Below are 25765 nucleotides of genomic sequence, written 5' to 3'. Positions count from 1 at the left end.
AGGGTTCCCCTTAATATGCGTACAAGACCCAAAGGGGCTGGTAATGGGCGGGGGGGAGGTACCCATGCCATTTTTCTCAATGATTTTCATCCATATTACCGGAACCAGATATTACATTAAAACCGCGAGCAGTTTTAAATGACTTTTTTTTCAGTTAAATGTCATTTTGTGCAGGGACTGTTCTAAACACGGGAAACGCGTGCCACTTCACAGGCATACTACAGACACCCCCCAGGCATGATATTTAAAGGAATATTTCACTTTTTTTTTACTTTAATCTTCTTTAAAATCAGTGCTCCCGCCAAAACGGCAATTTTTAAAAACATTTTAGGCATTGACCCATGTCCCCTGGGGCAGGAGCCAGGTCCCCAAACCCTTTTTAGGACAGTAACTTGCATATTAGCCATTAAAATGAGCACTTTTTATTTCGAACGTTCGAGTCCCATAGACTTCAATGGGGTTCTAAAGTTCGTACGAATTTGCGGTCCGTTCAAAAGTTCTGATGCGAACCGAACTGGGGGATGTTCGGCTCGTTCCTAGTCACCAGCCCATCAGAGTACCTGAGTACCTGTCTCCAGCCCATCAGAGTACTCGGGTACCTATTTGCAGCCCATGCCTCATAGAATATATACGTTGGGGTGTTTGCTTTCCAAAATGGGGTCATTTTGTGGGCAATTCCATTGTCCTGGTGCACCAGGACCTTCAAAAGTGTAATAGGTGGTTGAGAAATGAGAAGTGTCATTTTTGCTCGTAGAAAGTCTGAAGGTGCCACTTCAATGTTGGTCCTCTGTATGTGGCCAGGCTATGTAAAAGTCTCACACATGTGGTATTGCAATTTGCCATACTCGTGAAGAGTAGCAGAATGTATTTTGGGGTGTAATTTGTTATGTGCATATGCTGTGTATGAGAAATAACCTGATAATATGACAATTTTGAAAAAAAAAAAAAATCTTCATTTTGCAAAGGATTGTGGGAAAAAAATTACAACTTAAAAAAACTCACCATGCTATTTACTTAATACCTTGGAATGTCTACTTTCTAAAAAGGGGTCATTTGGGGGGGTATTTGTACTTTCCTGACTTAGGCCCCTGTAACAGGTATGGACCAGGTTGGGCAAAGCGGGCTTGCATGGCGATCAACTCAGATCAGATATACATATGTATAATGGATGATTTTTGGGGACAAAACTGTGACTATTGGGAATCAGTGGGATGGAGTACTGGAGCAGGCTGGGGGTATCAACCACAGAGCGCCTTAAAAAGGAAAGATCACATGGGGAAGCCCCTCATTAAATGTATGTCCATCTGGAAGTCAGGGTGTCGTGATGACGGAGAAAGACTTGTTTTAAACATTGAGAACCCCACCTCTGGTGATGCAGGACTTTACTTGTCAGGCAGGCATCATTGAAGGCCGTCTGCATGACTGGCCAAAAAACATGTCCTGCTTTAATTTGGCATAGGCTGAGTAAGTCTCTTCAGGCAGCTGAGTAAGTTTCTTGTATCTGCACTATCCTGCGGTAGAAGGGCATAGGCTGTTTCTCTGGGTCAGGCAAACTTGTCACTAAGGTCGCTGCTTGTGATGGGGTAAAAGCGACATACATCACCGGTGCCCCTTCTGGTAACTGAGACTGGTGTTGGGGCAGGGAAGGGGCACTGTTCCTTTACGGTTGTCAGCATACGTTTGAGATCCTCTCGGAACTGTGAGTCCAGAGCCGGATTGGGGGTTAAATCAGCAGGTGGCCTTGCTAGCCAGCCCCGAGACAAAGTCGGGTGGATTTGCACCCCAGGCCGTAGCCTTCCTGGGGGCTGGTCAGGAGGACCAGGACCATGGAGTCAGAACATACTTCTGGAACGGAACCCCCCGAACCACGTGACATCTGCATCTTAAATAGCCTCTCCCAGAAAGCACAACAAGAGTCACACTCCCACTGGGCGGGCTCCGAGAGAAAGCAACCTTAACCAGTTGCCGACCGCCGCACGCCGATGTACGTCGGTACAATGGCACGGGCAGGCATAAGGACATACATGTACGTCCCTTGCCTCCCGCGGGTCGGGGGCCCGATCGGGCCCCCGCCCGGTGCCTGCGGCGGTCGGTATTCGTACGGGAGCGATCCCGGACGAGGGGACGGCCATTCATTCATGGCCACCCCCTCGCGATCGCTCCCGACGAATAGAAATCCCCGGTGACATCACTTCCTCTCCTGTAATGTAAACACAGGAGAGGAAGTGATGTATTCTCTCCTCCGTGTCGGTATTTTTCGTTCCGACACGGAGGAGAGAGGATCAGTAAGTTGCACCAACACTCACACACACAGTAGAACATGCCAGGCACACTCACACCCCCCCTTTACCCCCCGATCACCCCCCCAATTACCCCTGCCCCCCAGTCACAGTGACACCAATGTCATTTTTTTTTTTTTTTTTTTTTTTTTTGCATTGGTGTCATTTGTGACTGTAATAACTGTTAGGGCAGTTAGAGTTAGCCCCCTTTAGTTCTAATGTACCCCCCTAACCCCCCCAATAAAGGTTTAACCCCGTGATCACCCCCCGTCGCCAGTGTCACTAAGGCTGGGTTCACATTGCAGCGGTTTATGAGAACGAATGTGATTCGCACCGCACTGCAGTGCAAATCACATCCGATCTCTGTGCGATTCGAGTTCAGCCATTCGCCGCACCCGCCGCACCCGCCACACCCGCCGCACCCGCCGCAAATTCGCACGGGACCCTTTTTTTGGCCCGCAGCAGAATCGGATCGCATGGGTGTTCACACCATGCGATCCGAGTTTGCAGATCGCACTGCGATATGCGAACTGATCTGGGGGTGTCAGTAACATTTCACTGACACTCCCAGCAGTTCGCATAGGGCAGTGTGAACTGCCGCCGGGAGGCATGTGATGCGGGAACCCCCTGCGCATTCGTGGCGTTCCCGCATCGCTCCAGTGTGAACCCAGCCTAATAAGCGATCATTTTTCTGATCGCCGTATTAGTGTCACAGGTGACGCTAGTTAGGCAGGTAGGTATTTAGGTTCGCCGCAGCTTTTTATAGCGCCAGGGACCCCCATATACTACCGCATAAAGCCCCCTGATTGCCCCCTAGTTAACCCTTTCACCAGTGATCACCATATAACTGTTACAGGTGACGCTGGTTGGTTAGTTATTTTTTTATAGTTTCAGGGCACCCGCCATTTATTACCTAATAAAGGTTTAACCCCCTGATCACCCGGCGGGTGTCATTTGTGACTAATAACTGTTAGGGCAGTTAGGGTTAGCCCCCTTTAGTTCTAAGGTACCCCCCTAACCCCCCCAATAAAGGTTTAACCCCGTGATCACCCCCCGTCGCCAGTGTCACTAAGGCTGGGTTCACATTGCAGCGGTTTATGAGAACGGATGTGATTCGCACCGCACTGCAGTGCAAATCACATCCGATCTCTGTGCGATTCGAGTTCAGCCATTCGCCGCACCCGCCGCACCCGCCGCAAATTCGCACGGGACCCTTTTTTTGGCCCGCAGCAGAATCGGATCGCATGGGTGTTCACACCATGCGATCCGAGTTTGCAGATCGCACTGCGATATGCGAACTGATCTGGGGGTGTCAGTAACATTTCACTGACACTCCCAGCAGTTCGCATAGGGCAGTGTGAACTGCCGCCGGGAGGCATGCGATGCGGGAACCCGCCGCGCATTCGTGGCGTTCCCGCATCGCTCCAGTGTGAACCCAGCCTAATAAGCGATCGTTTTTCTGATCGCCGTATTAGTGTCACAGGTGACGCTAGTTAGGCAGGTAGGTATTTAGGTTCGCTGCAGCTTTTTATAGCGCCAGGGACCCCCATATACTACCGCATAAAGCCCCCTAATTGCCCCCTAGTTAACCCTTTCACCAGTGATCACCATATAACTGTTACAGGTGACGCTGGTTGGTTAGTTATTTTTTTATAGTTTCAGGGCACCCGCCATTTATTACCTAGTCTCACTAGTGTACCCCTAAATTTAGGGGTGTTTACTTTCCAAAATGGGGTCATTTGGGGGGGGTTTGTGCCATCTTGGCATTTTATGGCCTTCAAAACTGTAACGCCCTTAGAAAGCCTGAAGGCGGTGCTTGTTTGTAATTTTCCCGCAACTTGTGGCAAAATATAAAATATTTCATGAACTCAACATGCCTCTCAGCAAATAGCTTGGGGTGTCTACTTTCTAAAATGGGGTCATTTGTGGGGGTTTTGTGCCATCTTGGCATTTTATGGCCTTCAAAACTGTAATAGGTAGTGAGAAGTGAACTCAAAAATTTACGCCCTTAGAAAGCCTGAAGGCGGTGCTTGGTTTTCGGGGCCCCGTACACGGCTAGGCTCCCAAAAAGTCCCACATATGTGGTATCCCCGTACTCAGGAGAAGCAGCAGAATTTATTTTGGGGTGTCATTTCACATACGCCCATAGCATGTGTGAGCAATATATCATTTAGTGACAACTTTGTGTAAAAAAAAAAAAAATTTTTTTTTTTGTCATTATTCAATCGCTTGAGGCAAAAAAATAAAATATTCAATGGGCTCAACATGCCTCTTATCAATTTCCTTAGGGGGTCTACTTTCCAAAATGGGGTCATTTGGGGGGGTTTTGTACTGCCCTGCCATTTTAGCACCTCAAGAAATGAGATAGGCAGTCGTAAACTAAAAGCTGCGTAAATTCCAGAAAACGTACCTTAGTTTGTAGATGTGACAACTTTTGCGCAAACCAATAAATATACAATTATTGACTTTTTTTTTACCAAAGACATGTGGCTGAATACATTTTGGCCTAAATGTATGACTAAAATTGAGTTTATTGGATTTTTCTAATAACAAAAAGTAGAAAATATCATTTTTTTTCAAAATTTGCAGTCTTTTTACGTTTATATCGCAAAAAATAAAAATCGCAGAGGCAATCAAATACCATCAAAAGAAAGCTCTATTTGTGGGAAGAAAAGGACGCAAATTTTGTTTGGGTACAACATTGCATGACCGCGCAATTACCAGTTAAAGCAGCGCAGTGCCAAAGTGTAAAAAGACCTCTGGTCATTTACCAGCAAAATGGTCCGGTCTGAAAGTGGTTAAAGCACCCAACCAGACTATGGTTGCACGCCTGCCAAAAGGGACAGTACCCCCTATGGCCAGGCTGAACATCCTATAGTCCAGTCAGACTGATGCTGAGATCCAAATTTGGAACAACCATACCCAAACCAAACTGCAGTTCAGGTGTAACATTAATTTTCAAAACATATAGTGCCTGCTCTTCAGGAGCCGGCGCTACATTAGTATAATAGTTGCTGGCCAGATTATCTAAAGCACTGTACACACTATCAGATTGTCTGCTGAGTTTTTCCTTCAGATTTACCAAAACCATATAATATGAGGTCAAACCTCAGGAGTTTCAATGTGTATGCAATCAGGCCGGCCCTTCTACTACATGGTTTTGGTAAAACTGAAGGAAAAACTCAGCAGACAATCTGATAGTGTGTACGGGGCTTTACCCAGCTCGTTGACCGTATTACACATTAGCCACTGCAAGAAAGACTAAGGTAGAAAAATTACACTTGTTGCTAGGCAGAATACTCATGCTAGCACTTGTATTCTTTCTAAAGAACCAATCACACACATGTATATATTCAAATAGAATTCCAGTAGTGACGTGTGCAGAGCCATGCGGTCAGCTTATTGTGAGACACAAAGTGTCTCACAATTTGAACACTACTTACATAGCTCTGGACACGATCGTGTGCACATTCCCACCGCTACCAATGACGTGAACCATACTCTATCATGGCTCAGTGGGCCATAATATTTATATGGTTATGCTATGGTTCCCATGTATGCAGATCTGCTTGCTAGGAGCGTTAATGCGATCACCATGAGGTGGCCAGTCTCTTGGTGAGGCATAAATCGAACATCCCAGAAAGAGCAAACAGATCTGCCGCGTCCACGGGAAGGTTTCCGCAGCCAATGGTCTTCCACCAACGTCTGTATGTGCGAATACCCTCACATGAGCGTATTACAGCAAAACTGGCTCCGGGGGACATCTGATAATATACATTAATAAAAATGTCCACAACACTATGCAGAGCGGCTCCAGATTCTGTCTGCTCCAAGGGGGGACTCTAATCAGGACCCTAATGTAAGGTGGGACTCTAATCGGGACCCTGAGGTAAGGCGGGACTCTAATCGGGACTCTGAGGTAAAAGAAGGACTCTGATGTAAGGGGGACTCTGATGGGGACCCTGGTGTAAGAGGGGACTTTGATGGGGACCCTGGTGTAAGGGGGGATTCTGATGGGGACCCTGGTGCAAGGGGGGATTCTGATGGGGACCCTGGTGTAAGGGGGGACTCTGATGGGGACTCTGATGTAAATAAACTCAACCCATTTTTACTTTTTAACCACTTGCTTACTGGGCACTTAAACCCCCCTCAGTCCCAGACCAATTTTCAGCTTTCAGCGCTGATGCACTTTGAATGACAATTACGCGGTCATACAACACTGTACCCAAATGACATTTTTATCATTTTTTTCCCACAAATAGAGCTTTCTTTTGGTGGTATTTAGTTACAGCTCGGAGTTTTATTTTTTGCTAAACAAACAAAAAAAGATGCAAAAAAAAAAAAATCATGTTTAATAGTTTGTTATAAAATTTTGCAAACAGGTCATTTTTCTCCTTCATTGAAGTGCGCTGATGAGGCGGCACTGATAGGCTGCACTGGTGGGCACTGATAGGCTGCACTGGTGGGCACTAATAGGCTGCATTGATGGGCACTGATAGGCTGCATTGGTGGGCACTGATAAGCTGCACTGGTGGGCACTGATAGGCATAGTTAAGGCGGCACTAATAGGCACAGATAAGGTGGCACCGATGGGCACAGATAAGGCGGCACTGATGGGCAAAGATGGGCACATATAAGATGGCACAGATGGGTGGAACGGATGGGTGGCACGGATGGGTACCACTGATAGATGGGACTGATGGGCACTGATAGGTGGCACTGATAGGTGGCTCTGATAGGTGGCACTGCTGGGCACTGGTAGATGACACTGGTGGGCACGGATATGTGGCACTGGGGTGCAGCACCTTGGAGGCAGATTGTGGGCACTGCTGGGTGGCACTGCTGGGTGGCACTGTGGGTGGCACTGCTGGGTGGCACTGTGGGCACTGCTGGGTGGCACTGTGGGCACTGCTGGGTGGCACTGACGGGGGGCACTTACTTTTAATACATGTGGCACTGCAGGGGGCAGGTGGGCACTGGCAGGGGGCAGGTGGGCACTAGCAGGGCTGGCCGTGATCGGGACTGATGTCCCGATCACGGCCGCCGGTGAGCGCGAGGAGGAATAATAGCCGATTACCGGCTCCGTTATATCACATGATCAGCTGTCATTGGCTGACAGCTGATCACGTGATAAGGGGTCGGGATCGACCCCTTGCACGGATCGGTGATCAGGCAAGTCTCATGGACTCGCCGATCACAGAGCGCGCCGCGCGCGCCCCTCAGGGAGCGCGCCGGCCGCTCGTACACGGGACGACGTCAATAGACGTCGTCCCGGAAAAGGAGATCCGCGCTGTAGCCGTCAATTGACTATAGCGCGGGTCTCAAGTGGTTAAAGATCTCAACAAGTTCATAAGCAACCTCACACTGAAAAGATATTACTACCTCAAAGATAAGAAGAACCTGTTGCCCACTGCCCTACTCCTCGGCTCCTTTTGGACACACTATATATATATATATCAAAATACAAAATGACATGGTAACAAAATGTTGTCATAAATATAAGAATTGAAATCGTTTTTTTTTTTAAACTGGGTAAGTATAAATAAATAAGTAAAATAAAAGGTTGCTTTTATTTTTCTTATTTATTTATACTTACCCAGTTTTTTTAAAAACGATTTCAATTCTTTATTATTCAATAGTTCTTGGCCGTTTTTTAGCCCCCTGTGATCCAGCATGGCTATGGGTGACTGTTGAGGTGGACAAATTCCCTATAATATCATCTTTGTAGTAGCTAAAGGTGGGTCCAGAATGCAAAAAAGGTCCTTTTTTTTTTTTTTCTTTTTCCCTCTCAAGTTTGCACATGTACCTTTATTCATTATGTTTATGACAACATTTTGTTACTATGTCATTTTGTATTTTGATTTAGATCTTTTTGAAATATCCACACATCCCCCGAAGAAGCAAATATCTCTGCGAAACATGTTGGGATAATGTGTGTTTAATGAGAACAACCACTGTATTGTACCGTCCACCGTTTGTTTTTATATGTCATTAAAGTAATTGTTAATGAATTTTAATTTTGAACGAAATAAATATTTGTACAATTTTGTAACCTGTTCAATAATGTCTATTATGATCTAGTTAAAGCCTGCACCGTTAAAATCCGAATTTCCCTTCCTAGTTTCTATTTATTGAAAGATTTCTACAACTGCTCATCAGACTCCGTGGTGTATGGGCTCACCCGTCCATGTGGCCTAATTTATGTAGGCCGAACTATACGAGCCCTTAGGAGAAGGCTTGGTGACCATAGGAGACTCATTGAAGGAGGGACTGACCCACATAGTGTCCCAAGACATTCTCAGAGGCCCACCAACATTCCACCAATGGCCTACAAGTGTGGGTCATTTAACACATACCCAGTTCCCTCTCTGTTGCTGAACATTTCAAGAAACTTTGTGCTAGAGAAACGTTCTGGATTTATAACCTTGATGCCCTCTTGCCCAGTGGCTTTAACAAGTACATTGACATTTTTGACTATTATATAGAGATAAATATTTTATATCCTAATAGCCACACATTACCATATATAACTTTTTAACCCTGTATTTATTTTACTCTAGGTTTCTTATTATGGGGGAGGCGGGATCTGATTTTTTAAGTATTAATAGTGATATGATCTAGTGATAACCCTATTCATATTTTAAAAGTTATACATTTCATATATTTATATATTTTTTTTAGAGGGGACTATTATTAAATGTCTGTACGTGTCTGCCCTTATGTACCTATACTGTATGTGAGCGTGTATATATCTATAGAGAGTTAAATATTACAGATATCCCCCATTCCTTTTTTCCTTCCTCAAATAAAATAAAACCCGTCCGGTTTGGTCGTCACTGAACAGTTTGGAGTGCTTGTAGTCAGTGTTGTACAGGAAGTAGTAGGTAGGGATGTATAAAGGGGACAGTCTACTAGATAATAAAATATCACTCTGAGGGGGAGGGGCAGAATTTCCTGATGTCCCCCCCCCCCCGGAATAACACATAGAACCCCCGATTACCTCATCATCGGCGGTGATGTCATGGGATGGAGGCATGGGAAATGGACCACCCCATCCATAACAGACCTGAGGAGAGGGAAGAGATGATCGGTATTAGTAAAGTGACGGATCGGTCAGAAGATGGCGGCAGACGACCCCACAGACATGACGGGTCTATTTATAGAAAATGTGTACAGATATTCGTCCTGAGAGACTTCATGTACATTCGTTCTGGGAGAATTAACCAACTGTTGATGGATTGATGATGATAATTCCATATGATTATTATCACCATCACCAGTCTATGGGATTATTATCCTGGGGCTCATCTATCTAATTGTAATCCAATAAAGATGGCCAAAGATCGGTCGTGTTTTTTTTGATCGGCCAACCGGCTGATCAAAAAAAAAAAAGAAAGGAACAGATTCCTCCGTCCACAAAAATACTTTATGGAATAAAAGTGGGCGGAGCTCCAGAGTTCTCACTCTTCCTGCTGCTTCTGGATCATCACAAAGTGTTTCTTCTCCAGAAAAATCACCTTCAGTTTCTTCACTGAATTCTCCGTACTTTTATTCCATGCATAATACTTTTATATACATTTCATAATCTATTAGCGCTCATTCCATCTGCAGGTGAGAGGCGGCGCCCGCTGATTTATATTATTAATAATCATAAGAACATTCGTCCCAAAGAGAAAACACCTGAAGAACATTCGATTTTCCCCATCCTCACACCCGCTGGATCCCTCGTACACAACGAATGTACATGGAGTAGTGCTGGGCGAATAGTTCTGGAGATTCTTTTATAAATAGACCCCAAAGTGTCACCTCCATTCCCGTACCTCGCAAGGGACCCTTCTTGGCCATCTGCAGCACGGGAGTTTTGTGGTGGTCTCCATTATGAGGATCTCCCTGGGTTCTGCTGGGACTGTCAGATCTCCGGAATCCATCGACTTCTACAGAATAAAACACAGATTTATCATTCGGTGATGACAAGGATCGGGCAGGACCGGCTTTTCTTCTACAATGGGAATCAACACTTTCAAAGTAAAACTGCATTTTATTACAGAGCAAGACCTCCATCCCCTCCCCCTCCAGGGATGCATATAGTCGATCGTTATTTTTTATAGAATGATGTTCCTGTCACCTGCGTGGCACGGTGATCGCCACACACACATGGGCAGGTCTGATGACCCATGCACCCGCCTCCAGGGGGCGCAATGGACACATTGCAGGGAATCTACATTCCCACCACTACCAATGACGTGAGCCGTACTCTATCATGGCTCCGTGGGCCATCATTTTTGTATGGTTATGCTATGGTTCCCATGTATGCAGATCTGCTTGCTTGCAATTGCCATGAGGTAGCCAGTCTCTTGGTGAGGCATAAATGAACACCCCTGAAAGGGCGAACAGATCTGCTGCGTCCACGGGAAGGTTTCCGCAGCCAATGGTTTTCCACCGACATCTGTATGTGCGAATACCCTCACATGAGCGCATTACAGCAAAACTGACATCGGTGTGATGGGGGCTTCTAAAGTTTTATTACTTGAAGTTGTTTATTAATTTCATTGTTTTGATTCATTTATAAAACTGGATTTTTTCCAGCTGGTAACTTTTGGTGAATACACGATTTGGACGTCACTGAGCGGTTTGGAGGGCGTGTCCTACGACAACCGCATATTCCTGGTGTGGTTAAAAAATTCATCGACTTATGCAGAACCTCGACCGCGTCACTTCCGGTGTGGCTACGTCACAACACAGCTGATCGTGAGGCTCTACTGCGCATGCACGGCTTCACCTCAGCTCTACCGCGCATGCGCAGGCGCTGATTTCAGTCAAGGAAAATTATAGACTTGAGCGGGTGGGCGGAGGCAGTGCGAGTAGCTTAATTACATGATCGGCAGCACTGCCTCCAGGCCCACCCCTAGCCTGCTCTGGAGAAGGGGGGCGGGCCCCGTGCATAATAGCACTGTGTGTGTGTGTATAAGGAGGTAGAGGAAAAACAGAGCTCCACTGTGCCCATCATATGCAGCTACTGTGCCCCATCATATGCAGCCACTGTGCCCCACCATATGCAGCCACTGTGCCCCATCATATGCAGCCACTGTGCCCATCATATGCAGCCACTGTGCCCATCATATGCAGCCACTGTGCCCATCATATGCAGCTACTGTGCCCATCATATGCAGCCACTGTGCCCATCATATGCAGCCACTGTGCCCATCATATGCAGCTACTGTGCCCCATCATATGCAGCCACTTGTGCCAATCAAATTCAGCCACTTGTGCCAATTAAATGCAGCCACTGTGGCCCATCATATGCAGCCACTGTGGCCCATCACATGCAGCCACTGTGGCCCATCACATGCAGCCACTGTGGCCCATCACATGCAGCCACTGTGCCCCACCATATGCAGCCACTGTGCCCAATCAAATGCAGCCACGTGTGCCAATCAAATGCAGCCACTGTGCCCCAATCATATGCAGCCACTTGTGCCAGTCAAATGCAGCCACTGTGCCCCATCATATGCAGCCACTGTGCCCCATCATATGCAGCCACTGTGCCCCATCATATGTGTTATATCTTCTGTGTTGTGAGAGACACAAGACTCTGGTCTGGAACAATGGATGTTTATTTCAGTACTCAGTGTACACTGCAACATGCATCTCAGGACAGTACATGTTATTATGCTGCTTACATGTGTTCCAAGATGGCTACTATACCCCTTGACCCTTGGCATCACTCCTGGGTGGAGCCAGCCTTAAAGTGGCAGTACATGTGGAACCCTTCAGGTATAACACCTTCCATCCATCCCTAAAAAAAAACTAAAAAAAAAAAAAACGAGAAAAGGCACAAAACATTAACTAATAACTGTCCAATAACAGTCCTCCAAACACAGGAAATGCACAGGACTTTTCCTGCATCCAAATGTGTGAGCAAGATTCCAGGGACAGTTGCGGCGATACAATGTCATTGGATCACTTTCGGCGGCCCCGTCAAAAGTCTCGTAACCGGTCTTGAAGCTGAAACCGGTCAGGAGGGCGACAGTGTCGTTGAGGGCGGGCACCCATCGACTCGGGATCGGAGGAAACAGGGTCGGTCGGAATGGGCACCGGCGGTGCCAAGAAGGGATCCCCCAGCTCAGTGGGTGAACCAACCTCCGGACCAGGGCAGGAGGGCTCTGTTGGAGCTGAGTTCAAAAGTTCAGAGTCTCCCCAATCATCAGTTCCCATGCATTCTGATCTGCTGGGAGCAGTTCCTTGCAACACTGGTGGTTCAGCCGGCGTCGGGGATTCATGCAGTTGAAAACGAGGACGCAGTTGGTCCGCATGTCTTCTGCAAATGGAACCATCTTCCAGGCAGACCCTATACATCTTGGGTCCCAAAGTCTCTGCAATGACAGCAGGAAGCCAACGGGTGTTGGAAGCCCCATAAGATCGGGCCCATACCTTTTGTTGGGCTGTGAATCGGGGGATCTCATGGTGTTTGACCATCTTGTCTTTGGACTGCAGTACATGTTCCTGGACTGTTTGAGGGCAGAGCATGTCCAAAACAGTCCATGGCTGCCGACCCAGAAGGAGTTCTGCTGGAGTTTTCCCGGTGGTTGCATGTGGTGTGTTTCTGTAAGCAGAAAGGAAGGAGTCCAGCTGCTGGGGTGACAGGGACTGCTGTTTACTTGTAGCCACTGTAGCTTTGAAATAGCGTTTAAAAGTCTGCACAAACCGCTCTGCTTGACCATTTGTAGCTGGGTGGTAAGGTGCGGTCAACTTGTGTTTGATGTTGTGGGCAGTCAAGAAACGCTGAAACTCCTGACTGGTGAATTGTGCACCGTTGTCTGTGAAGATTTCTCTGGGGTATCCAAATGTAGCAGCGAGATGTAACAGTATGGAAACTGTTGCCTTAGTTGTTGGCTGAGTAACAGGAATGACCTCAGGCCACTTTGAATGGGCGTCCACTATGATCAAGAAGGTGTGTCCTCTGATCGGACTTGCAAAGTCCAAGTGTAGGCAAAACCAAGGAACCGTGGGCCAGGTCCAGGGCTGGACGCACCCTCGAGGAGGGTCTCTTGCAGTTTGTGCACATCCAGCACAAGCATTCAGATATGTTGTGATATCTGAGTCTAACTTTGGCCACCACACATAGCCTCGGGCCTTTTGTTTCATACGTGTGCCCCCGGGATGACCAGTATGTAGCAAGTCCAGAATGTGTCTCCGGAGGGTCTGTGGAATGATCACTCGGTCTCCCCATAAAACACAGTTGCCAGCCACAGTTAATTCCATATGCCTACGGAAATAAGGTTCATAATCCTGTGTGACGGTTGCAGGCCAACCGGACCGTACCCAGGAGAGTATTGTTTTCAGAAAGGTATCCTTGGCTGTATGGGCTGCTATCTCCCCAGAAGACAAGAAGGACAGGCTGGTGTAACCACAACTCTTGACCGGTGGAGAGGAGTCCATTGACCTCCCTGTCAGTCGGGACATTGCGTCCGCATTAGCATTGGCATCATGACCGCGATACTGGATTTATTAACTGTACGCTCCCAAGAACAGGGCATAGCGTTGGAGGCGGGCCGCAGTAGTCTGAGAGATGCCTTTGTCAGGGCTAAAGATCTGAAGGAGTGGTTTATGGTCTGTCAGTATGGTGAATTCCCTACCATACAGGTAAAGATGAAACTTCTTAATTGCCCATATCAGCGCAAGAGCCTCTTTGTCAATGTGTGAGTAATTGCTTTCTGCTTTTGTCAAAGACCTGGAGGCAAATGCCACTGGTTTTTCTGACCCATCTGGTAAGATGTGAGACAGTACAGCCCCCAGACCATAGGGTGAGGCATCACAAGCCAAGGTCAGAGGCTTCTGGAGGTCATAGTGAACAAGCATGCGTGACGCCAACAGCTTCCACCTAAAGACTTCAAAAGCGCGTTGGCATGCGACCGACCAGTCCCATCTGGAGTGTTTCTCCAAAAGCTTGTTCAACGGAAACAAGGTGTGTGCCAGATCTGGCAGAAATTTGTGGTAATAGTTCAGCAAGCCAAGGTATGATCGCAGCTGCTGGACATTGGTTGGGGCAGGAGCTTTGACTAAAGCATCAACCTTGGCTTCTGTGGTGTGTATACCGTCTGCATTCACAAGGTGGCCACAAAACTCCAATTTTGGCACCATGAATTGGCATTTTGCTAAGTTCACTTTCAGACCCTGCTCTTGGAGTCTTTCCAACACAAGCTCCACATTTTGCTTGTGTTCCTGGTCCGTCCGTCCCGTGATGAGCATGTCATCTAACAGGCACTGAGTGAAAGGAATGTCCGCCAAAATCTCATCCATCTTCCGTTGCCAAATGGCTGGGGCAGAGGCTACACCAAACACCATCCGATTGTACTCATACAGTCCCTTGTGGGTGTTGATGGTCAGAAACTTGCGGGAAGAAGGATGGACCTCAAACTGTAAATATGCTTGTTTGAGATCAAGCTTGGTGAACTTTTGACCCCCTGCAAGAGAGGCAAAAATGTCATCTACTCTGGGTAGAGGGTACTGGTCTATTTCCAGTTGGGAGTTCAGTGCCATGCGGAAATCGCCACAAATGCGCAAGTCCCCATTCGCTTTCTTCACTGGTACAACAGGTGATGCCCACTCGCTGTGCTCTACCTTTGAGATGACACCTTGTTCCTCCAGCCGACTTAGTTCTGCTTCCACTCCTGCTCGGAGTGCGAAAGGTACTGTGCGAGCTTTGAAGAACTTCGGCTGGGCGTTGGGTTTCAGCTTGAGTCTCACACAGTCATGCTTTATTTTCTCCAACTGGTCATCAAAGATCTTTGGGAACCGCTGCAACAGGGACACCACCCATCCCTCATTATCTCCTAATGGAATTGTCACAGTGTTACAGGGATTTATGGTGATGTCTGGCATACCAAAGTGAGCAATCCAGTCTCTCCCAAAGAGAGGGGGTCCCCCATTCTCTAGTATATATAATGGCAGTCTCTTTGTCTGACCCTTGTACAATACCTGCACTTTTGCATAACCCAGTGGGTGGAGTATCTGCTTTGAGTATGTCTGCAGTTTGATTGGCGTTGGGCGGACAGTTGTTCGGGTCTGAAGTTGTCTCCATTGTTTCTGAGTGATAACGGAAACTGCTGCTCCTGTGTCTACATCCATCTTTAGTTTCTTTCCCTCAATGGTTACCTCTACAGTCATTGCAGAGGGTGCTGAATGCATATGATGTATGTCTAAACTGTGGAGCACTTCCTCATCCTCCGACTCAGATGATGATGTATATCGTCCCACCATATAGGTCTTTGTCTTGGGGTTCAGTGGTTGTTTATCTCGCACCTTCTTGCTCCGGCAAACTCGTTTCAGATGTCCTGTTTTACCACAATTATGACAGGTCTGATCCTTAAACCTGCAGACTTTGTGATCATGGTCTGTATTCCCACAACGGTAGCAAGCTAACCCCCGGCTTGGTGGAGGTCTGTATTCCCACAACGGTAGCAAGCTGACCCCCGGCTTGGTGGAGGTCTGTATTCCCACAATGGTAGCAAGCTGACCCCCGGCTTGGTGGAGGTCTGTATTCCCACAACGGTAGCAAGCTGACTCCCAGCTTGGTGGAGGTCTGTATTCCCACAACGGTAGCAAGCTGACTCCCGGCTTGGTGGAGGTCTGTATTCCCACAACGGTAGCAAGCTAACCCCCGGCTTGGTGGAGGTCTGTATTCCCACAACGGTAGCAAGCTGACTCCCGGCTTGGTGGAGGTCTGTATTCCCACAACGGTAGCAAGCTGACTCCCGGCTTGGTGGAGGTCTGTATTCCCACAACGGTAGCAAGCTAACCCCCGGCTTGGTGGAGGTCTGTATTCCCACAACGGTAGCAAGCTGACCCCCGGCTTGGTGGAGGTCTGTATTCCCACAATGGTAGCAAGCTGACCCCCGGCTTGGTGGAGGTCTGTATTCCCACAACGGTAGCAAGCTGACTCCCGGCTTGGTGGAGGTCTGTATTCCCACAACGGTAGCAAGCTGACTCCCGGCTTGGTGGAGGTCTGTATTCCCACAACGGTAGCAAGCTGACTCCCGGCTTGGTGGAGGTCTGTATTCCCACAACGGTAGCAAGCTGACTCCCGGTTTGGTGGAGGTCTGTATTCCCACAACGGTAGCAAGCTGACTCCCGGCTTGGTGGAGGTCTGTATTCCCACAACGGTAGCAAGCTGACTCCCGGTTTGGTGGAGGTCTGTATTCCCACAACGGTAGCAAGCTGACCCCCGGCTTGGTGGAGGTCTGTATTCCCACAACGGTAGCAAGCTGACCCCCGGCTTGGTGGAGGTCTGTATTTCCAGTTTGCAACTGTGGGCTGGACTGCTGTTCTGAAAACTTCCTGTTTCACCTCTTCCCTTCTGCCCTGAGAGTTCAATTCCTCTGTATCTTTCACAGCCATTTCCATCATTGAAGCTATCTCAATTGCCTTTGCAAGGGTAAGGTCTTTCTCTGTTAACAGTCTCTTTTGGCTAGAGTCACAATTCAGTCCCATGACAAACTTATCTCTCAGTGCAGTAGGTAGGTACTCCCCAAAAGAACAGGTAGAGGCTAGTCTGCGAAGGGCGAGCACATAAGCTTTCATTTCTTCACCTGGCTGCTGCTGCCTCTGATAAAAACGAAATCTTTCTGCAATCTCTAGTGGTTTAGGCTGGAAGTGACCCTCTAACAGTGTCAGGAGCTCTGCCAATGTCTTAGTTGCTGGTTTTACAGGGGAAAGGAGATCCCTTAGAGTGTCATATGTCTGAGCACCGACCACTGTCACAAATACTGCTACTCGCCTTTCACCTGGGATGCCATTTGCACTGAAATACTGTTCCAGTCTCTCCACCCAGGAACTCCAGGATGTCTGTTCTCCATCAAATTCACTTAATGTCCCGATCAATGACATTTTCCTGCTGGGATCTGTGATTGCTTTTATCCAGGTAACAATCCACAATGTCTTTGTCTCTCTCTCAGACTGATAGACACTTTGTAAATCCCATCCTCGTCGCCACTGTTATATCCTCTGTGTTGTGAGAGACACAAGACTCTGGTCTGGAACAATGGAAGTTTATTTCCAGTACTCACTGTACACTGCAACATGCTTCTCAGGACAGTACATCTTATTGGGCTGCTTACATGTGTCCAAGATGGCTACTATACCCCTTGACCCTTGGCATCATTCCTGGGTGGAACCAGCCTTAAAGTGGCAGTACACGTGAAACCCTTCAGGTATAACAATATGCAGCCACTGTGCCCCATCATATGCAGCCACTTGTGCCAGTCAAATGCAGCCACTTGTGCCAATTAATTGCAGCCACTGTGCCCCATCATATGCAGCCACTTGTGCCAGTCAAATGCAGCCACTTGTGCCAATTAATTGCAGCCACTGTGCCCCATCATATGCAGCCACTTGTGCCAATTAATTGCAGCCACTGTGCCTAGGGTTGCCACCTTTTCTTCAAGTCAAACCCGAACACTTTGTCGGCGCACTGCAATTTTTTTTTATAGTATAAACTATACATATATTTTGCTATTGCTTTTTCTAACCATATGACATTAATAACAAGAGTTTCCCTTTCCTTCAGAGTCTACAGAGTTCCCCTTTTACATCTGAACTCGCAGAGTTCCTTTTCACTGTAAGGGTGGGACTCTGCAGACTCTGATGCAAGGGAGAACTCTGGGGACTCTGACATAAAGGATGCTCTGGGAACCCTGATTTAAGGGGGAACACTAAGAACGCTGATGTACGGAGAGGACTTTGATGTAAGGGGGAACACTGTGCCCTTTGGTGTAAAGGGGAACTCTGATGTAAGGGGTGCTCTGAGAACCCTGATTCTCAGAGGAAGGAGAGAGAAGGGGGGGGAGACTTCAATCATAGACAGCTATGGATGGTGAGCTCACTCACCCCTTGGCAGTCAGCATCTCTCATCCAGATGTATCTGAGGCTGCTGGACTTCTAATTAAGAGAGTAAGAGGTACAGATCAAGCCCTCTCTCCTCTCCTGTCTGTGTGTGTATTTGGGGGGGGGGGGGAGGGAGTGTTGGCTTTAGGCAGTGTGAAAGAGGGTGTAACTGGCACTCTCTGCTTAGATAACTGCAGCCAGTAACCCTGCTGGGAAGCCATGGTCCAGTCTGAATAATGTGTCCGGGTTTCAGGTAGTCTGAAACCTGGACGCATGGTTCCAAACCCGAACTGTCCGGGTGAATCCTGGACAGGTGGCAACCCTAACTGTGCCCCATCATATGCAGCCACTTGTGCCAGTCAAATGCAGCCACTTGTGCCAGTCAAATGCAGCCACTGTGCCCCATCATATGCAGCCACTTGTGCCAATCAAATGCAGCCACTGTGGCCCATAATATGCAGCCACTGTGGCCCATCATATGCAGCCACTGTGGCCCATCATATGCAGCCACTGTGGCCCATCATATGCAGCCACTGTGCCCCATCATATGCAGCCACTGTGCCCCATCATATGCAGCCACTGTGCCCCATCATATGCAGCCACTGTGCCCCACCATATGCAGCCACTTGTGCCAATCAAATGCAGCCACTGTGCCCCATCATATGCAGCCACTGTGCCCCATCATATGCAGCCACTGTGCCCCATCATATGCAGCCACTGTGCCCCATCATATGCAGCCACTGTGCCCCATCATATGCAGCCACTGTGCCCCATCATATGCAGCCACTGTGCCCCACCATATGCAGCCACTTGTGCCAATCAAATGCAGCCACTGTGCCCCATCATATGTAGCCACTGTGTCCCATCATATGCAGCCACTGTGCCCCATCATATGCAGCCACTGTGCCCCATCATATGCAGCCACTTGTGCCAATCAAATGCAGCCACTGTGCCCCATAATATGCAGCCACTGTTCCCCATCATATGCAGCCACTGTGCCCCATCATATGCAGCCACTTGTGCCAGTCAAATGCAGTCACTGTGCCCACCATATGCAGCCACTTGTGCCCGTCAAATGCAGCCATGGGCCACCACTGGTCTTTGATCTCTGTCAAGTTCTGGGGGCTGGATCGACCTCTGCTGCTTTTCCTCCAATCAGGGGCCAAAGAAGCTGAGTGCGAGTTTACATGTAGCCCTCACACTGGAGATTTGTGCACCATCATCATGGCATCCCAGGGCGGTGGGTACCAGGTCCCCCCGAGGGCAGAGCAGCTTAGGGAGGAGGATAGGACCCCTGGGTGGACGTGGGAGAAGGAGAGGGCTCCTGAGTGGACGTGGGAGAAGGAGAGGGCTCCTGAGTGGACGTGGGAGAAGGAGAGGGCTCCTGAGTGGACGCGGGAGAAGGAGAGGGCCCCTGGGTGGACGTGGGAGAAGGAGAGGGCTCCTGAGTGGACGCGGGAGAAGGAGAGGGCCCCTGTGTGGACGTGGGAGAAGGAGAGGGCTCCTGGGTGGATGTGGGAGAAGGAGAGGGCTCCTGGGTGGACGCGGGAGAAGGAGAGGGCTCCTGGGTGGACGCGGGAGAAGGAGAGGGCTCCTGGGTGGATGTGGGAGAAGGAGAGGGCTCCTGGGTGGATGTGGGAGAAGGAGAGAGCTCCTGGGTGGATGTGGGAGAAGGAGAGAGCTCCTGAGTGGATGTGGGAGAAGGAGAGAGCTCCTGGGTGGATGTGGGAGAAGGAGAGTGCTCCTGGGTGGATGTGGGAGAAGGAGAGAGCTCCTGGGTGGATGTGGGAGAAGGAGAGAGCTCCTGGGTGGATGTGGGAGAAGGAGAGAGCTCCTGGGTGGATGTGGGAGAAGGAGAGAGCTCCTGGGTGGATGTGGGAGAAGGAGAGAGCTCCTGGGTGGATGTGGGAGAAGGAGAGAGCTCCTGGGTGGATGTGGGAGAAGGAGAGAGCTCCTGGGTGGATGTGGGAGAAGGAGAGAGCTCCTGGGTGGATGTGGGAGAAGGAGAGGGCTCCTGGGTGGATGTGGGAGAAGGAGAGAGCTCCTGGGTGGATGTGGGAGAAGGAGAGAGCTCCTGGGTGGATGTGGGAGAAGGAGAGAGCTCCTGGGTGGATGTGGGAGAAGGAGAGCACCCCTGGGTATCTGGAGGAGAAGGAGAGCGCCCCTGGGTAGCTGGAGGAGAAGGAGAGTGCCACTGGGTAGCTGGAGGAGAAGGAGAGTGCCACTGGGTAGCTGGAGGAGAAGGAGAGAGCACCTTGGTGGTTGGAGAAGAAGAGGGCCCCAGTTGGCCATTTAGTGAAGAAGAGGGCCCCTGGGTGGCTGGAGGAGAAGGAGAGGGCCCCTGGGTGGCTGGTGGAGAAGGAGAGAGCACCTTGGTGGTTGGAGAAGAAGATGAAGTTGCCCCAGATGGCCATTTAGTGAAGAAGAGGGCCCCTGGGTGGCTGGAGGAGAAGGAGAGGACACCTGGGTGGTTGGCAGAGAAGGAGGGGGCCCCTGGCTGTTTGAAGGAAAAGGAGATGGCCCCAAGGTTGGCCAAAATTGCAAGAGCTGTTCCTTGGGTGGTTGGAGGAGGAGAGGGAGGAGGTAGGGGGCACCCTTTTCTCCCCCGGAGGACAGGGACACCCTTTTCTCTCCCGGAGGACAGGGACACCCTTTTCTCTTCCGGAGGACAGGAACACCCTTTTCTCTTCCGGAGGACAGGGACACCCTTTTCTCTTCCGGAGGTAGGGGACACCCTTTTCTCCCCCGGAGGTAGGGGACACCCTTTTCTCCCCCGGAGGACAAGGACACCCTTTTCTCTTCCGGAGGTAGGGGACACCCTTTTCTCCCCCGGAGGTAGGGGACACCCTTTTCTCCCCCGGAGGTAGGGGACACCCTTTTCTCCCCCGGAGGACAGGGACACCCTCCTCCATTGGGGACAGGAACCAGGGCTGGACTTTCCTACCTGGATACCGGGAGATTTCCCGGTAGGCCGCCTGCCCTTGGGCCTCTTTTAGTTGCGGCTGCATTGCTCTGCCCTCTCTTGTGGATCACAGTGCTGTCTGGCTCTGTGTTTGGCCGCCGCGCTGTAACACAGTCCCCCCCCCCCCCCCCCAGACCGGCTTGTGTGATAGTAGATAGAATCAACATTCCGCCTATCACACGAGCCTGACTGGGGGGGGGGGGGACTGTGTTACAGCACGGCCGCCAAACACAGAGCCAGCCACCGTCAGCTCTGTGATCCAGAGGAGGAGATGCCGACCTGTACAGCCCACCCTGTGTGCCACAGAGCCTGGATAGGAGGATCGATGGGGGGGGGGGGGGGGGACAAGGGGCCGCATATAGAGGAAATGAGCTTTCTATATTCCTCCATGCAGCCGCTGAATGCTTGCAGGAGTGAGAGGAGGAGAATCAAGTATTCAGCGACTGCATGGAGGAATATAGAAAGCTCATTTCCTCTATATGTAGCCCCCCCCCCTGCCGATCCTCCTATCCAACTTATTTTACTGCCCCCCCAGTTCACCTTGTGCTCCCTGCCCCCCCCCCCCCCCCAGTGCTCTCCTCCCCCACCACACTCTCCTGTCCCCTATTTATATAGATAGTAGAGATATAGAGAGCTTTTGGTTCCATTTGAGGGGCCAGAAGTTTGTTTTTACTTCGGCAGGTAAACCAATCGAGCGCCAAGTTCATTTGATTGGCTGTTTTCAGCCTTCCAGGTTCTTGCTGAGGCAGCCATACTAACATTAAAACTCACACATGGAAGAAGACCAGGTGACTAAGGATGCCGCATTACAGCCCCGGACACTTGCTGGCCCTGTGCAACTCACAGAATCAGCGGCGGTAAAACACAAATTTTTATCGCCGCTTTACCTCCATCTTAGCGGTGCTATTCAGCCGCTAGCGGGGCGGGTTTTTTATATAGAATGATGTCCCTGTCACCTGCGCGGCACGGTGATCGGGTGGGCGGGTCTGATGACAGGACAGGGGGGTGGGGCTCGGGGTCATAGGGAGTAATGACCAGTATGCCAAGACCCCGCCTCCAGTATGGCTTCTGTACCCACTTCCAAGGGGGCGCAATGGACACACAGAGGGGAATCTACTAAGAGTGGAGCAGCCAAAATCTGGAACAACCAATCAACTTCTAGCTTTCATCTTTACAGCTAAACTGAACAAACTGAAGCTAGAGGCCGATTGGTTACTATGCAGCGCGGCTCCAGATTCTGTCTGCTTGGGGGGGGGGGGGGGGACTCTGGTGTGATGGGGGCTTCTACAATGTTATTACTTGAAGTTATTTATTCATTTCATTGTTTTGATTCATTTATAAAACTGCATCTTTTCCGTCTGGTCATTTTTGGTAAATACACGATTTGGACATCACTGAACGGTTTGGAGGGCGTGTCCTATGACAACCGCAATATTCCCGACATCCTGTGACTTCCTGTTGGGGATCTGGGACAGGAAGTGAAGGGAAATCTCCTGCCAGGGGTCACACCCCCCTCAGTGTTGTACAGGAAGTAGTAGGTAGGGATGTATAAAGGGGTCAGTCTACTAGACAATGAAATATCACTCTGAGGGGGAGGGGCAGAATTTCCTGATGTACCCCCCCCCCCCCCGGGAATAACACATAGAACCCCCGATTACCTCATCATGGGCGGTGATGTCATCGAATGAACTTATTCCTGAACCTCCTCTTCTACAGACCTGAGGAGAGGGAAGAGATGATCAGTATTAGCAAAGTGGCGGATCGGTCAGAAGATGGCGGCAGACAACCCCACAGACATGACGGGTCTATTTATAGAAAATGTGTACAGATATTCGTCCTGAGAGACTTCATGTACATTCGTTCTGGGAGAATTAACCAACTGTTGATGGATTGATGATGATAATTCCATATGATTATTATCACCATCACCAGTCTATGGGATTATTATCCTGGGGCTCATCTATCTAATTGTAATCCAATGAAGATGCCCAAAGATCGGTCGTGTTTTTTTTGATCGGCCAACCAGCTGATTAAAAAAATGAAAGGAACAGATTCCTCCGCCCACAAAATACTTTATGGAATAAAAGTGGGCGGAGCTCCAGAGTTCTCACTCTTTCTGCTGCTTCTGGATCATCACAAAGTGTTTCTTCTCCAGAAAAATCACCTTCAGTTTCTTCTCTGAATTCTCCGTACTTTTATTCCATGCAAAATACTTTTATATACATTTCATAATCTATTAGCGCTCATTCCATCTGCAGGTGAGAGGCGGCGCCCGCTGATTTATATTATTAATAATCATAAGAATATTCGTCCCAAAGAGAAAACACCTGAAGAACATTCGATTTTCCCCCCTCCTCACACCCGCTGGATCCCTCGTACACAACGAATGTACATGGAGTAGTGCTGGGCAAATAGTTCTGGAGATTCTTTTATAAATAGACCCCAAAGTGTCCCCTCCATTCCCATACCTGGCAAGGCTCCCTTCTTGGCCATCCGCAGCACGGGAGTTCTGTGGTGGTCTCCATTATGGGGATCTTGCTGGGTTCTGCTGGGACTGTCAGATTACCGGAATCCATCGACTTCTACAGAATAAAACACAGATTTATCATTGGGTGATGACAAGGACCGGGCAGGACCGGCTTTTCTTCTACAATGGGAATCACTTTCAAAGCAAAACTGCATTTTATTACAGAGCGAGACCTCCATCCCCTCCCCCCCTCCAGGGATACATATAGTTGATCGTCATTTTATATAGAAAGATGTTCCTGTCACCTGCGTGGCACGGTGATCACCGCACACACATGGGCGGGTCTGATGAGAGGACGGGGGGCTCGGGGTCATAGGAAGTAATGACCGGTATGCCAAGACCCCACCTCCAGTATGGCCCATGAACCCGCCTCCAGGGAAATCTACTAAGAGTGGAGCAGCCAAAATCTGGAACAACCAATCAACTTCTAGCTTTCATCTTTAAAGCTAAACTGAACAAGTTGAAGTTAGAGGCTGATTGGTTACTATGCAGAGCGGCTCCAGATTCTGTCTGCTCCAGTCCTAAGACCCCTTTCACACTGAAGGCATTTTTCAAGCATTTTAGCACTAGAAATAGCGCCTGTAAAGCGTCTGAAAACTGCCTCCCCATTCACTTCAATGTGTGCTTTCACACTGGGGCGGTGCGCTTCCGGGACGGTAGGAAAGGTCTTGCAAACAGGATCTTTGGGGCATCTTGGGAGCGCTATAAATAGCATTCCCAAAATGCCCCTGCCCATTGAAATGAATGGGCAGCACTTCCAAAGCGCCTTAATAGCGATTGGAAAGCTACGTAAAATGGGTCTTTGTTTTTTTTTAACCACTTAAGACCCGGAACAATTTGCAACCAAAGGACCAAGCCCCTTTTTGCGATTCGGCACTGCGTCGCTTTAACAGACAATTGCGCGGTCGTGCGACGTGGCTCCCAAACAAAATTGGTGTCCTTTTTTTCCCACAAATAGAGCTTTCTTTTGGTGGTGTTTGATCATCTCTGCGGTTTTTATTTTGACTGTGACATTATGGCGGACACATTGGACATTTTTGACACATTTTTGGCAGTCCTTAAGTGGTTAAGGTACAATTGTCATGTGACCTAAAAAAAAAACAAAAAACAGCCTGCTAGTGCCCCAAAAGCACTGCTAAAATTCAACTAAAGCACCGCAAAAACGACCAGCACTTTAGCGCAGTTTTAGCGGCACTTCAGTGTGAAAGTAGCCTTAGTATGGTTCAGGGTGGGGGAGGGGCGCTCACTCGTCCCCTCCCTTTCCTGACCTGCATGCTCGGATAAGGGTTTGGTATGGATTTTAGGGGGGCCCCCCCCACACCATTTTTTTTTTTTAATTTTTGCATGAGGGTTAACCTTAAAATCCATACCAGACCAAAAGGGCCTGGCATGGACTGGGAAGGGGGACCCCTACACTTTTTTTTTTTTCCATTTTTTGGCTTGCAACCCACGAGTCAATTTAAATGTAAATTTTATTTTTCTTTAGAAATGTCAGTTTTGCTGCAGCAGGTTCTATACATGGTTGAGATGCGCCACTTTACAGGAAGACTAAGGGGACTCCCCAGGCACTATAAAGGAAGTTTTCATTTTCATTGTTTTACTGTATTATTTATTAAAATCACTGCTCCTCAAAAAAAAAAAATAGGTTTTTAAAAATTTTTTTTGCATTGATACATGTTCCCCAGGGCAGTACCCGGGCACCTATCCCCCTTTTATGGCCAGTTACTTGCATATAACCTTCAAATGGGGACTTTTGAGTTTTCATGTTCAGGTCTCAGACTTTAATAGAGTTTGCGGCTCGGGCTTGACTTTTTCCCCACCAGAACTTTCGAACCGACCGAAAATTCGTGTGAACTATAGAACCCCATTGAACTCGAACATTCGAAAGAAAAAGTGATAATTTTAATGGCTAATATGCAAGATATTGTGCTAAAAAGGGTTTGGGGACCTGGCTCCTGCCCCAGGGGACATGGGTCAATGCAAAAAAAGTTTTAAAAACGGCAGTTTTTTCGCCAGCACCGATTTTAATGATGATTAAAGTGAAAAAAAGTGAAATATTACTTAAAATATGGTGCCTGGAGGGTGTCTATACTATGCCTGTGAAGTGCCACGTGT

General features: G+C 48.7%; 1 protein-coding gene across 8 annotated transcripts in view; it reads right to left on the bottom strand.

Moving 5' to 3' along the window:
- Positions 1 to 25765, bottom strand: part of LOC143997805 (uncharacterized) — a 149747-nt gene that overhangs the window by 37322 nt on the left and 86660 nt on the right. For all 8 annotated transcript variants that reach the window (XM_077493612.1, XM_077493617.1, XM_077493618.1 and 5 more), the window contains 4 exons: positions 23592 to 23705; positions 22782 to 22841; positions 10100 to 10213; positions 9280 to 9345 (listed from right to left, as the gene is read on the bottom strand). In XM_077493612.1, coding sequence (XP_077349738.1) covers positions 9280 to 9345; positions 10100 to 10213; positions 22782 to 22841; positions 23592 to 23705 — 354 coding nt within the window. The remainder of the gene's footprint in view (positions 1 to 9279; positions 9346 to 10099; positions 10214 to 22781; positions 22842 to 23591; positions 23706 to 25765) is intronic.

The sequence above is a fragment of the Lithobates pipiens genome, unplaced genomic scaffold (assembly GCF_037356315.1).
Source record: "Lithobates pipiens isolate NorthernLeopardFrog02 unplaced genomic scaffold, aLitPip1_a1.2 Scaffold_19, whole genome shotgun sequence".
In the NCBI taxonomy this organism is placed as follows: domain Eukaryota; kingdom Metazoa; phylum Chordata; class Amphibia; order Anura; family Ranidae; genus Lithobates; species Lithobates pipiens.
The sequence above is the reverse complement of the archived record's forward strand: the minus strand, read 5'-3'. Positions and strand labels throughout refer to the sequence as shown.